Source organism: Echinops telfairi, unplaced genomic scaffold (genome assembly GCF_000313985.2).
Source record: "Echinops telfairi isolate 266 unplaced genomic scaffold, ASM31398v2 ScPeMD7_443;HRSCAF=831, whole genome shotgun sequence".
Lineage (NCBI taxonomy): Eukaryota > Metazoa > Chordata > Mammalia > Afrosoricida > Tenrecidae > Echinops > Echinops telfairi.
In genome coordinates this window covers 8768694-8782611 of record NW_022104341.1, presented here as the reverse complement: position 1 = coordinate 8782611, position 13918 = coordinate 8768694, and the positions used below count along the sequence as shown (strand labels likewise).

Genomic DNA, 13918 nt, shown 5'->3' with positions numbered 1-13918 from the left:
TAAACAGCAACTCTGCACAGGGGCTGCACTAGAGGAAATATACAGAAATCAAATTGACTTCATTTGTGGGATGGGATGATGGAGAAGCTCGGTATCACCAGCTATAACAAGGTCAGGGGTCAACTGCAGGAGGAACTATCAATTGCTTGTATACATGTTTAAGTTGAAGCTAAAGACAAATTTTCAAATTACTCAAGACCCAAAGCACAACTTTATATATCGCACCTGGATATAGACACCATCTCAAGGATATATTTGACATTGATATCTGTCTATGGGTCAGAATATAGTTAATTGTGCAGATTATCCTAGTGCCTATTTCCCTGAGTATACAAAGATTCTACTCCACTTCCTCCTGTCACTCAAGGAAGAAACCCAGAACGCTATTTTTTAAATAATAAATTGACATTCCAATCCTATTTCTCACTCATCAGATGAGAGAGCTGGTGCTCAGACAGGCTAAGTGACTTGCCTAAGGTCAGAAACATACTCAGTGGCAGACTGGGAAATAATTAAGTGTTCCTTGTAGAACAAGAAAGGCAAAAGTCAATTGTGTGCCTTTCCATTACAAGCCCTACAGCTAGACCTCAAGCAAGCTAAATCAATTCCCTAGACCTTTGGAAAGCAATCCTTACAGACCCACAGAGCAGGGTAGTATACCTCCCATTGAAGCACAGTAATTTTTAAGAGAAGCATAACAGTACATCTCTTTCTGTTTTCTTTCTCTCTCTTTTTTGCTTTTACTTTCTTACAGAAACACTGGTAATCATTCTAAAGTCAAACATAAAATTCCCATCACCCTGGAATAGTCTTGCCTTCAGTGGCCCCTAACCTGGAAATGCTGTGCTCCTTACTCAAAATTCTGGGCTCCTATTTAATTCCAATTAGTATGTGTATAATGTTTTTTTTGCATTTGCATGTGGTAATTCTGCCAAGATTTTATAGACTTGAAACATCATTGGTCATCTTCTACAAAACATTCTGACCTGGGCGAATACAGAGGCCGGGGGCCTTGGCAACACGCGGGTCCTTTCTTCCTCAAGGTGATGATAGAAGGGGGAAACGTGTAGGTCTCAAGAGTCAGCTCTCCATTCTCTTCAGAACAGGGGTTAACCCTGAGCCCCAGTGTGCCTTCTGCACTTGGCAAGGCCTCTCAGAGTGAGCTGAAGAACATGTTGGTGTCCTCCCCAGTTCAGTAGACTAAGTGATGCAGCAGTTCCTGTAGTTTTAGGGTGTATGCAGCAGTATTCCCAGAGCCCTAATCTATGGGGAAGCACTCTGAAGTCACACCAGCCTATCCGGGAGAAAGGCTCCCTGGCCATCTTTCTCTGCAGAACCTGTGTAATTCCATCCTTATCACTCCTGGAAAGCATATCGTGCATACCAATGGAAGCAATCTTTCCATTAGGGCTAACCCTAAATCAAGGCTTGGTATAAAATAGAGACATATTAAAAAAGTTATACAAACAAAGGTGTGTGCTGCTACGAGCGTTAAAGGAGTACAATTATTCAAGTCTTAGAGATACGGGTAAAGTTTTCACAGTGTTATAAGAGTTAGAGTAGTGGCAGTAATAACTTTTATTACTTTGTTATCAGCTGCACCCCGTGAGTTGGAATCCACTGGATGGCGAGGGGGGTGTGCTGGTGGTGTTGCTATCAGGCACAGTCACCGAGTTCAGTGCTTTTCATGTGGTGGCTCGTTTAATTCTCAGAGCCATGTTAGTTTTCTCCCCATTTTAGAGAAAATAAGCATAAAGTAAATGAAAGATTGCGGTTATACCATAAGTTTTATTTAAGATTTTTAGCCCTGTTACGTTGCATTGAAAGGAATCCTGACAGCGCTGTCCAGTAAATATTGGACTGCCAACCCCAAGGTTGGTGGTTCAAACCCACCAGCCATCCCCACCGGAAAGATGAGGCTCTCTGCTCCTGGAGAGGCTGCCATCCTGGGAACTGACTCAGATGCAGTAATTTTGTTCTCTTTTTTGAGAAGGGGATTGATGGAATCATCTCGCAATGTCAAGCACAGTAGAATGATGGCAGTGACTCCCTGTTGTCACTTCCTTCAGTCACTCTATGAATGAGACCTTCCCTGACCACCAAAGGGGAAGAGATCAAACTCCCCAACCCAGACCTGGCGAGGTTTCCCCACTCAAATCTAAGCTCCACGAATCAACCATTCTGACTCATGACAGCCTAATGTGTGCCTGTGGAAAACCGCCCTCTCTAAGGTTTCCAACGACTAACTTTGGTTGTTTTTTTGAGTAGATAAAGGGAGCCTGAGTGGACTTAACCAACCAGCCTTTGGCTTGGCAGCCAAAGGCATTAACCATTTGCCCACATGGACGCAAGCTCCATAAGGGGAGGGACTAGTCTTTTGACTGTTGTATCCCAGCCCCTAGAACAGATCTTTCCTTGGCCTGTACCAGGTATTTCATACGCTTTTGTTGAGTAAGTAAATAATGGAAACGAATAAAAAACCTAGACTATAACGAACATTAAAACTTAAACGAATGGCTTGCTTTGCCTTCTCAATGACTGGAGGGTTTTTGTGGCATGACGGAAGATGCCGGCGTCTCTTAAAAGGCTGGGCAGGATGTCTAAACTGATAAGATCATTAGATTCTTTACAAAATTGCCAGAAGCTAGCACAGATGTTCAAACTCATTCTATTGGCTGTGCTTAAGAACACCAACAAAAATTTTAATGAAAAAAAGCTTGTAATTTCCTTATTAGTGTCCAGATGACTTTGAGCATTAAATACTTCATTAAACACTAGAGACAACATTTTACATTTGGCAACTTCATTTATCAATAGACAACAACAGTCTTTGAGTGCCTTACATATGCCAGGCTTTGAGACAGCGGGTCTGGAAGCAAACGGCACAGTGAAATGGGAAGGCGACTGTGATTCCCCTCTAACGTGGCACATCTGCTCTCCTGGCCCTCCTTCCCAATCACTGCCTTGGTTTCCGAGAACTAAGTGAGCTACTGCAACAGCATTTTTAGGGTAACTGACCACTTTGGCAAGTTTTATTGTTATTTTTATTTCCTGCACTGTAAAAGTCGTTGAAAATTATGCAGTCCATGCAAGGAAAAAGGATGCAACTTTGGTAGACTTTTACAAAAATTATAGGAAAAAATGCTTTTTTGTTATTTTATTTGTTTTGGAGGGTATTTTTTGGGGGGTGGGGCATTCAATTTTGGATGAACTAAAATTATGGCCTGTATAAGAATTGAATCGAGTTGGGTGAGACTGGGCGACAAACAGATGTATATGTTTTAGCGTTCTACCTGCCCGGTGCGCTCAGCACTCTCTTTGGACTGGCTGGGGCATGTGTCCTAATTCCTACGAGGAGAACAGCGATGCCAACCACACACACACTGCTGGTGAGTCCAATCCAGGGCCTAGTGACCCCTTAGGGCAGAGGAGAGCTGTCCCATCGGGTTTCCAAGGCTGTATAGCTGCAGGGAAACAGATAGACACATCTTTTCCCCATGTAGCAGCTGGGGGGTTGAACCATTGACCTTGTTGCTAGCAGTTGAGGACTTAGCCACTGTGCCACCAGGGTCCCTGAGCAACTATTAGGCTTTTAAGAAAACAAACAAACAAGAACACAACACTGAAACACCTGCCAACTGATGTGACAAATGACTTGTAAATTGTAAGTGTATAACATTTTGTTGATATTGCTGGCATCTTGATTATTATTTCGTTTTCAGTTTCTGCCTTTCATTGGGGGGGGGTAGTGTTAAATTTATATTTACACTTCCCCCCAAATCTCTAAATATTTAATTTCTTAAGCTTAAAGATACTACTAATAAATTGTCTTCCTTTCCACCCACCAATAGTATTTTCAATCAAAGAAAAAAATGTTTGAAGAAAAGGGAATGAAATCACATTTCCTTCACAGCCTTCTCAGCGGAATGTCCCCTTTACCTGGAGGTCCCCTTCGGGAAGAATACCTGGCCTTTCGAGATGATGGGAGAGCAGTTCCTGCCATGAGCTTACAGTCAAGTGATGAGGTGACTTTGCTCGTGTGCTCATCTTTGTGAGTAGACGCAGTACAGTGTTCATGCAGAGGGAAGGTGGCTGCTGTACAAAGCTAGAAATAGCTGGCGAAAAGCTTATTGACATCAGAGGAAATAGGCGTGTAGTCATCTCAAAATTCCTCAAGCAATCACTGAAATGGCCTCCTCAGCAGACTGGAGTACTGGCCACATGGAAAAGCTGTGTCCCAGTCATGCTTAGGTGCTACTCCTCAGACAGCGCCATGACCACAAACCGAACGGGTCAGCTAGAAAGCGTTTCACTAATATGAAAGTCAGTGGAGAATACAAAGCTTGCAAATTCACGCATCCTTCACATTTCTGAGGGGTTTATGAGCACAAACGTGATTTTTAATTTGGCACAAAGATATATAACTAGATATGTTCATAAACCTACTGGTCCATCTGATTCTACTCAGCTCCAGAAAGGGGAAAAAATCACTGTTAAATGTATTACCATATTAATTTGTTTTATCTCCAAATCTGGAATGAAGATGTTCAATGTTACTGTGCCTCCAATCCTTAAATGACAGCAAAATTGTATTTTCAATGCCAATACTCACAGTTATTGCTGGCTCTATTACCCCTCTGCCCAGCCGAATGTTCTGGCTCCTTGTATGGAAATTGTAGAGTTGTGTCTAAGCTCCGGAACCCTTCTTTAAGAGAATGATGCTTGTAGTACTCCACAAGTTCCTTTAGGGGAAAAGGTCATTTTTGTCAGGAATACTTTTATTCTCCTTCAAATAAGCACATCCACATACAGTTATAAGCACTCCTAAGAGTAATCCATTGAATTCTAAAGTTCTGTGTGTGGATGAGGCAGTAGAGGACAGTCTTCTTGTGCTGTGTGGAAGGGACACATGACACTGTCCCAGGCACTGTCCTTGTTCCCAAGTCCCTCACAATGTGAGTTGCGGCCTATTGTGATTCATGGGCATAAAACACCCTGCTCGTCTTCAATCAGAAAGTGGCAGAAGAAAAGCAACCAGACCAAACTTCAATTTCAAAGTAGTAATTATTCTTCTTATTGAAACCCGACTTGCCTTTCTAAACACGAACAAAGACAACAGCTGTTTGCTGAATCTATAGCAATTTCTGGTTTCCTGCATTTTCCTTCAAAATGGTGGAAAAACAAACTTGATCCTAAATGTACTTTTCCGAGGTAAACCAAAGTCGATAAACCGCAAATGCTACTTGATACCATTTCTGGTTTCTGATGAAGTGGTAGTGCCTGATCCAAACGCTGTACCTCACCTCCACTCACAGAGCTCAATACTGTTGTTCTTTCCAATTTTCTCTTATAAATAATTTCTCTTTAATACATCTAAGCCTCACGCAATAACCACTCACCAGCTTTCAGACTAAAATTGTGGAAAATCTCTTTTGAGATGTTGGTTTTGTAGATTCTGCACAAATCGGAATCTTTCGACTTTAAACAAATTGGACAAGAACCAATTTATGACTGAAAAAAATGCAAAATTTTCACAGAAGTATCTCAAATGATATTGAAAGCAAAATCACTTTTAATCTAGTTATTCAATGCTTCGATTACAGTACTACTTAAAAACAAAAACAAACATTGTAAAAACGACAAATTCCCTCTGAAGATCAGCTCAAAATGTCCCTTCAGTGGTTATGTTAAAAGGTTTCCAAAACCAATCAATCAAGACAAAAAAAAATCACCCCAAAGGACAGGAGAGCTATCAATTTATAATTTATGAGCAAATTTGGGATGGCCTGTGGAGTGCACGGTGTTGGGAGTTCCACGGGCCATGGAGGTTTATGAAGAGAAGTCTCCTGCCCTCCAGGACTTCTCGCCCTTGTAGGAAGTGAGGGGTCGTGGCGGTTCCACGGCAGGAGAGAGACGGTTTGGGGAAGGTTTCATGGTGGGGATTGCATGGCTGACGCTGAAGTCTAGCCAAGAAGGGAGGTATGGTGTGTTTTAGGTAGAGCAGAGAGGCCACGGACAGACACAGATGTGATAAAAACCTCACTCACAAAATGAATGTCGCCTGGTTTGGATGAAGATTGGATAACATTGTTCAGTGCGTTTCAAGCCTCATCCTTGGAAAATGGAGATGATAAATCATTTCACAGAGGACGATAAAGAATTTATAAAGTGGCCTGTAAGTGGCTGGTACATGTGACTAATCCTAAAAGCTACCATCATTTCATGTGCCAGGTCCATATATATAAATATATAGTTATCTCATTTAATCTTTACACAAGACAATGGGTATGAGATAGACCTTATCCTCAGTAATACTCTTGTCTGAGTGATGCTAGACAATTTGGCCTGGCATTGAAGGAGCTGGTACCCGTCTCCACAGTTTGACTTAACTACAGATATGATTACCCACCTTCACCGAGTCCGTTCCAACCCTGCCACCCTATAGGGCAGAATAGAACAGCCCCACAGTGTTTCCACGGCTGGAAAACATTAAGGGGGCAGGCTGCCTCTTCTTTCTCCTGCAGAGCAGCTGGGGTGGGAGTGGGGTGTTCAAACCATCAGCCTTTAAGTTAGCTGCACAAGGCTTAACCCAGTGGACTTCCAGAGCCCCTTTAACCAAACCAAATGCATTGCCATCTAGTTAATGCTGACTCACAGGGACCCTCTGTGTGTTTCTGAAATGATACTGTTTATGGGAGTAGAAAGCCCAGTCTTTCTCCCGAGGAGCTAATAATGGTAGTTTTGAACTGCCGACCATGGAGATTGCAGCCTAGTCTCTTGCAAATGTGAATGCACATATGCACACACACAAAAGAGGCAAAAAGAAAGGGGCATTTTCCCAATGTCAATGATGTACTGGGAACTTTGTTTTCTTAGACATAAGATGTTAGGCTCTGCATGTATTTTCCATCCAACTTGTATTTTAAATTCCTTCCTTCCTGAAACGCAGATCGTGAAAGTCCTTGATGGGAAAAAGGGCTATGGAATCTGACCAAGATTCAAAAATGGGACCATGGGGGAGACAAACTACTAAAGAGAAGTTTCTATGAGGATCTTCAAAATGGCTTCAAGGGTCAGAATATGTTATTTGTATTATGGGTATTTTTAACATGATTTGGAAAGGCAGGGAATTAAATTCTACTTACAGACTAACATTAACACTGAATTACAAAAGTGTAAGTTGAAATTGTATAAGGTCTGTGAAAGAAATGTGCATGGGCATGCGTTATTGATGCAAACGATGCCATCAAGCAGTGGTTCCCAGCCTTCCTACTGCCGTGACCCTTTCATACAGTTCCTCGTGTGGTGGTGACCCTCAACAATAACATTATTTTCATTGCTTCTTCATAACCGTAATTTTGCTACTGTTATGGATCAGGCGACCCCTGTGAAAGGGTCATTCGACCTCCAAAGGGGTCACGACCCACAGGTTGAGAACAGTGCCATAGGGTAATTAACTCTTTTTCTTGTTATGTAAAGTACATAAACTGCATCCTTTTTTTTTGGAGCCCTGGTGGTGTAGGAGGTTACACATTGGACTGCTAACTGTAAGGTCAGCAGTTTGAAACCACCAGTCACTTTGCAGGAGAAAGATGAGGCTAATGAGAGATAGGGCCTCGAAACCCAGGTAGTTCTACTCTGTCCTACAGGGTCACTATGAGTTGGAATTGACTCAATGACTTGGGTTTGCTTGGTCTTTTCTTTAGCAAACATATTAAAATCAGCCTGAAAGGAATTACAGGCTAATAATGTTGGACTTCAATGCACTTTTGTAATAGGCTCTCACACATTATATTGTAAATTATAGGTTTTGTGAAGTTGTCTAGACGCCACAGAATTCTCGTACTGGAAAAGGACTTGGCAGGCACTTAATACTCACTCACCCTCAAATTTAGAAATGAGCAAAATGACTTTTCCCGAGGCCCTGAGATCACGTGGCCCAGTCAGCTGCAAAACACTCTTTGTCATCGCACTAAGCATAGAAGATACTTTAGTTTCATTTTTCCATCTTATGACGGCAAAGCGTCCTACATGTTTTGAGTTGGATAGAATTAAATAGTGCCACCTTGGGTCTTTTCCAATTCATGCCTTTATGCTTTCTGTATTTCAGCCTAATCCACCCTGCTTTAGCAGTCATTGACCTTCAGGTACTACACGTGAATAATAAGACTCAAAACAAAAGAAGTCGCTAAGCTTCCTTATCTCACACTGACACAGCAGTGTCAACAATTCAAGTCTCTGAACAATAATGAGGGAAAGCCAGTCATTCCAATTACCAAGGAAACAGGCAATGGAGATGGTTTACAAGCAGCATTTGGACATGGATTGTCTGACATACATGAAAATTAGAACAAAATTAATGCCTTGTAATCTGGATGCAGAAATCCACTTAGAATTTCAATTTAATGACGAAGAACACCAAAGACTTCGATTCACTGATCCACTGAAACCCCGGGGAAGGGGGGGAGGGGGACGTTAGGTCATAAGCCTCTTAGGCCCATCTTCTCTGGGCGAAACTGGCACCTTCAATACACCATCTGTAGTTTGGTCATATTTTGCATCCTTTCCCAAATTAAAATTTAGATCCAGGACCTAAGAGTTTCAAAGAACAATGTAACTTTCAAGCCAAAGATGGGAAGATATTGAGAAGCAACAACTTGAACCCACAGACTGGCACTTATGATGAGAACCCTGTTGTTTGACACCAACAGGAAGAAAGATCACGGCTTGAGCTCCTGTGATCCCGATTTCCAGAGGCCTCTCCGCCCTGCAAGAGTGAGCCAAAGGTGCCTATTAACTGCCACGCTCCCTCCCAAGAACCAGCCATTTCTGGTCAACCACCCACCATGTGGCACTCTGTAGCATCGGTTCAAAGGACGGCACTACTGTGAGGTTCTTGGAACAGATGTTTTTACTAATGTTCTAATTACTTCAGTATGGGTGATAACAAAACCTATTGGAAAGAAAAATACTGACAACTAGACCAGCAAGCAGCATCAACATAAATGGAAGTTTGATTGAAGTTATTAAGGATTTATTTTACTTTGATCGGCAACCACCACCATGAAAGCAGCAGCCATGAAATCAAACTAATTTTAATGCCATGTTTCAATGGGCACATCGACCAAAGACCGCTTTAAAGTGTTCAAAGCAAAGATGTCACTTGAGGAATGTGACAGAATTCCTGTCGACTTCGTTGGGTTAGGATTCTTCTTGGTTTCGACATGAAGACCCCGGAATTCCCTCTGATGGGACCTGACAAAACATGATCACCTCCATGGTGGGATCTGCTGTAAGTAGATGAGCTGTAAAAAGATGAGGGTGGGATGCAAGTTCTTTCCTCAGATCATAGCCCTGATGTGATCAATCAAAAGGCTTTTCCTTTGTGTATGGCCTGCTTCCAATAGAAGTGGATGCTATGAGATGCTTGCTTGCTTGCTTCTTCCTAGGTCTGCATCCTGCATCTGACTCATCAACTTCTGGTTCTTTAGACTTGAGCCACTGGCCTGCTGTATGGTCTACAAATTCTGGGAGTGATCAGAGGGCTGCCATGGAATGACCTTGGGTTCATTTGCCTCTGTAGCCACCGGTCTGTTGTCTTTCCGCTAATTTTGGTTTTATCAGCTCCTGAAATTATGCAAGTCAAGAGAATTCTCCAAATTAACATCTGGCCTATAATTTCAAAACCAGCCCAGACCTGCCTGGGATCGCTCACTTTTACTACTGCGTGAGCTGTTTTCTTGATACATTTCTCTATCTATCTATCTATCTATCTATCTATCTATCTATCTATCTATCATCTATCTATCTATGAATCTATCTATTTACCTACCTACCTATCTATCTATCTATCTATGAATCTATGATTCCCTGGTTTGACTTCTCTACAGAACCCATGCTAAGACAAGGACTGAGATACACCTGACCCAAGCCATGGTATTTCCAATTGCCTAATAAACATGGAAAAGCTGGCCAAGACTCAATAATAAATGCCCTTCAATAATGGTGTTGGTAAAGAATATTAACTATACCATGGACTTCCGGAAGAGTGAACACATCTTTCTTGGGAGAGTACAGTCAGAATGCTCCTTAGAAGTGAGGAGGGTGGAAGGCTTTGTCAAACTTTCTTTGAAGCTCTTATCGGGAGGGACCGGCCGCGGGAGAAACACATCGCACTTGGGAAAATAGAAGCCCAGTGAAAAAGAGGCAGATGCTCAACAATATAGACTAGACGCAGTGGTTGCAACAAATGGCTCAAATGTAGTAGTGGCGGTGATGGTGCAGGGCTGAGTAACGTTCCGTTCTGTTGCACACATGTGGATCCCTACGAGTTGGAATTGATTCGGGGACACCAAACCTCAACAAAAAGCCCCTTCGAATGCTCCCAAAACGGTCATGTCACATAAGGATTCAAGACACACGGGAGTCATGTGGGAAGGCAGATTCACATTCAGACGAGTCCCAGGCTTCTTCCTAAGCAATTTTTATGGGGATTTTCCAAATCCAAGAAAAGTATCCATCTGATATTGAGATTTTTAATTCCTTATCTTTACCCACCATTTTACACAATAGTTGCCTTGTACTTTGGCTGCTAATTCACACTCTCACCCAGTGACCACGGTGCCACGAGCTTCTGTAGGACATGTCCCCAGAAACGGAGGGAAGGAATGCATGGTTATGTCTCGAAGAGGGGCGTTTCTGTGATTTTATATACTCTCTAGATAGGTAACTTAGTTCAGTATTGTGACAAGCACTTTAAATTCCTTTTCAAGAACATCATCGTGGAAACCTTTACTGCTCCCTGGCACCAAGTATCCAAATTCTGGGTCTCTGTTGCTTTTCCTGTAATCACAGCTCTATATGTGGACAGGAACTCAAGGGTCTCCGTCCACAATTCCAGGTCAATGCAGTATTAAGGGTTTTTCCACATAACACCTTAGTTTCCAAAGAACTTTCTTGAGCTGAACCCAGGTGACACAGAGCTGCATTGATTAGCCCCATCCGGAGTCCCTTCCTTTCATCCTTGGTGCCCGTCTTGTCTCCTCTGATGAGCGTTCCTTTTGTTACTTTCTAAGCCGGCAAGACTGGCACTCCTCTTTGGCCCTGCAGCATGATTTAAAGTCCCATGTTAACTACATCACTGGGCAGCGGCCTCATTACCATCCAAGGAAGTTCTGCAGGTGATGGCTCAAGCTGACGCGTCCTGCAGAGATGCGGAGACCCACAGGGTGCTTTTCTCATGGATCTGCTGGGTCTGTCATTCATTATTAGTGCAGCCACTCGCCCCTTGCCTCCTAGGTTGTCATGTTCTGAAGAGTCTCCTCGGGTCCAGTTCTCTCTGTGCACAGTCTGCTTGTTCCAACAGCATGTATGTCACCTCCAGTAGAGAGGATGTCTGGATCTTGGTTACCAATTTGACAGTTCCCAGGGCATATCCTTGCTTGCCTAGCATCCGTGTTTGAAAAGGAAATGTGATATTTACATCCATACAGCTTTTTTTAAACCTTGCTTTCAATGTAAGGGGCTTCCGTCCTCTTTAGAACATGGTCCCTGGTCTGGAAGCAAGTCTAACTTTTTAGATACAAGTATTCAGTTGGCCTCTTTTGTGTGGCTCTCACATTCACATTTAACTTTAATGGCAATATCTGAAAATGCTGTGAGATGCTTTCTGAACGGAGGCAGTATATAGCGTTTGATGGATGGTTCAATCAACGAGTGGCCCCTTCCCAATGTTACTCAACGTGCTTCGCTGAGTGCTACAAATGCATCTTATGTCCTGTGTCCAAAATCTTCATTATCCCAAGAAACTCTACCAAACTTGAGACACAAAGATTTGCGAGCCATTTTAAGGAAATGTGAACTTTTTCATTATTGTCAGCAGTGCATATGTAATGACATATGTACATTGTTTATGTGCTATATACAAGGTATGATCAGATATAAATATAACTATTGAAAAGGCATCATTTTTAAGAAAAGCAGAATTACAGTAATCAAATCATTTTTGCTTTCATGCAACAGTACATTATTTCTATTTATATATAAATCTCCAAGGAAATATCAATGATGGAATAGTTAAAAAAAAGTTACACTGCTAATGTTTAATTATCCAAGGCAGTGAAGGAGAATCATAGTATAGGGAATTTAAAATAGCAGGAAATGTAAAAAGCATTAAGACTTGACTTTATATTGCTTTTTACATCTAAAAACAGCCTAAGTGTGGGGGTATTTTGCTCATTCCAACATTTTATATTATGATTTAAAAGCTCCTGGTCTGCTTGAGTCAGGAGACCGAGGGAAGACGGCAGGCTACAACTTCCTGTGCCATCGGCGGGGGTGCGGCAACCTCACACACAGAGCAGAAGGATGAAGGCGCTCGTAGCTGAGAAAGATTTTTGCTGCTTTTACTAAGAATCACAAATAGTATAGACTGCAAGACAATCTAAATTGCACAAACTCCATTTACAATAAAATTTATGATGAATGCAATATATGACTTCACTAGAGGTCTCGAGATTAGAATGGTCAGACTTTGGCTGCACAGGAGAGCGTGGCTTCCTTTGAATTGCAGTGAGCAAACTCTCCAAGAAAGTATGGACTTAACACTGACCTTTCCAATAACAGGGGAAATATAGATCACCCATCGAAAGGAACTAATCAATGCTTACCATTAAACTTTTAAATTTTCTATTTTCTGCAATGTGGAAAAAGCCATCTCTTGTTAAAATCTTGATGTGCTTTGCTTCATTATTATACCTGTGGGAGATGAATAACTTATGAATATAAATGTGTTTTTAATCAGTAGAAATCAATAATTACCAGAGGGCATGCCCCAATACCATTGTAGGAATTAATTCTGAAGACAAAATATATACCTATGCCAATACACTCGTGACAGCTAATTAACAAAATATATTTACTAGATTGGTTGAAGATACAACCAATATTTGAGGCAACGAGTAGAGTGAAAGAGGATTTACCATAATCTTTATTCCCCTTTTGCTTAGTAAATTTACTTTGTGAATGTGGAGAAACAAAACAAAATACAATCTAGTAGTATATACCCTTAGAACGAATTAGAAATAAACACACACATCACATCACCAAAAATACAATGTTATGAAAGAAACCTAATATGCCAATTAGCAGCCTATAACACTTATTACTGTTGTTCTAACAGAAATTTTCCAGTGTTCATGAACTGTCTGGGTGGAGGCATTATTCCGGCTGCAATTAGAAGCTTGGTTTTCAGCTTCAGTGTTATACACGTCAGATGGTCTATGCAATTATGAAAACAGGAAAGCTATTTCCGTAAAAGTACCTGTCCTACTTACTTAATGCTAATTGCATATTCTCCTGACTCTTTGGTCCTGTGCCTCACAAGGTAAGTACTATTTACCCTATTAATAAGTTCAGTCTCTGCCTGTAACCTTTCCATTGCTCCAGCATACCTGTAAGAAACAACGACACAGCAAATTTGAAAGATGTATTCGAAAGAGAAAAGAGGCTTAAAAATAGGTATGTCAAGATTTTAATTTAGTGGCAGATCTGAGTTGTCTTAATGTCCATACTAATTAATTGCATTGCTTCCAAATATTAAAGTAATATTAAAAAATTTTAGTATTTCAAACTAAAATGCTCTACAAATTTAACATAAGTCAAACAAATAGTACCTAATGCATAGTAAGCACTCAGTAAATATTCATGAAACAAACGGGACAAAGAGAAGGGCTGAGAAGCGTTAGATTAGACGCAGAGCTGTGGGGCGTTTAGGGACAAGAAAGAGTTGGACGAAGAGACTGCCTTGTAACTCACTCACTCACTCACACTACTCACTCACTCTACTCATTCACTCTACTCACTCACTCACTCACTCACACTACTCACTCACTCACTCACTCACACTACTCATTCACTC

General features: G+C 41.6%; 1 protein-coding gene across 1 annotated transcript in view; it reads right to left on the bottom strand.

Annotated features, from left to right (window-relative positions):
- VAV3 (vav guanine nucleotide exchange factor 3) overlaps positions 1–13918 on the bottom strand; it is a 417371-nt gene that overhangs the window by 22396 nt on the left and 381057 nt on the right. The window contains exons 24-26 of the mRNA XM_045292020.1: positions 13335–13451; positions 12669–12756; positions 4613–4742 (exon numbers count right to left, since the gene is read on the bottom strand). Coding sequence (XP_045147955.1) covers positions 4613–4742; positions 12669–12756; positions 13335–13451 — 335 coding nt within the window. The remainder of the gene's footprint in view (positions 1–4612; positions 4743–12668; positions 12757–13334; positions 13452–13918) is intronic.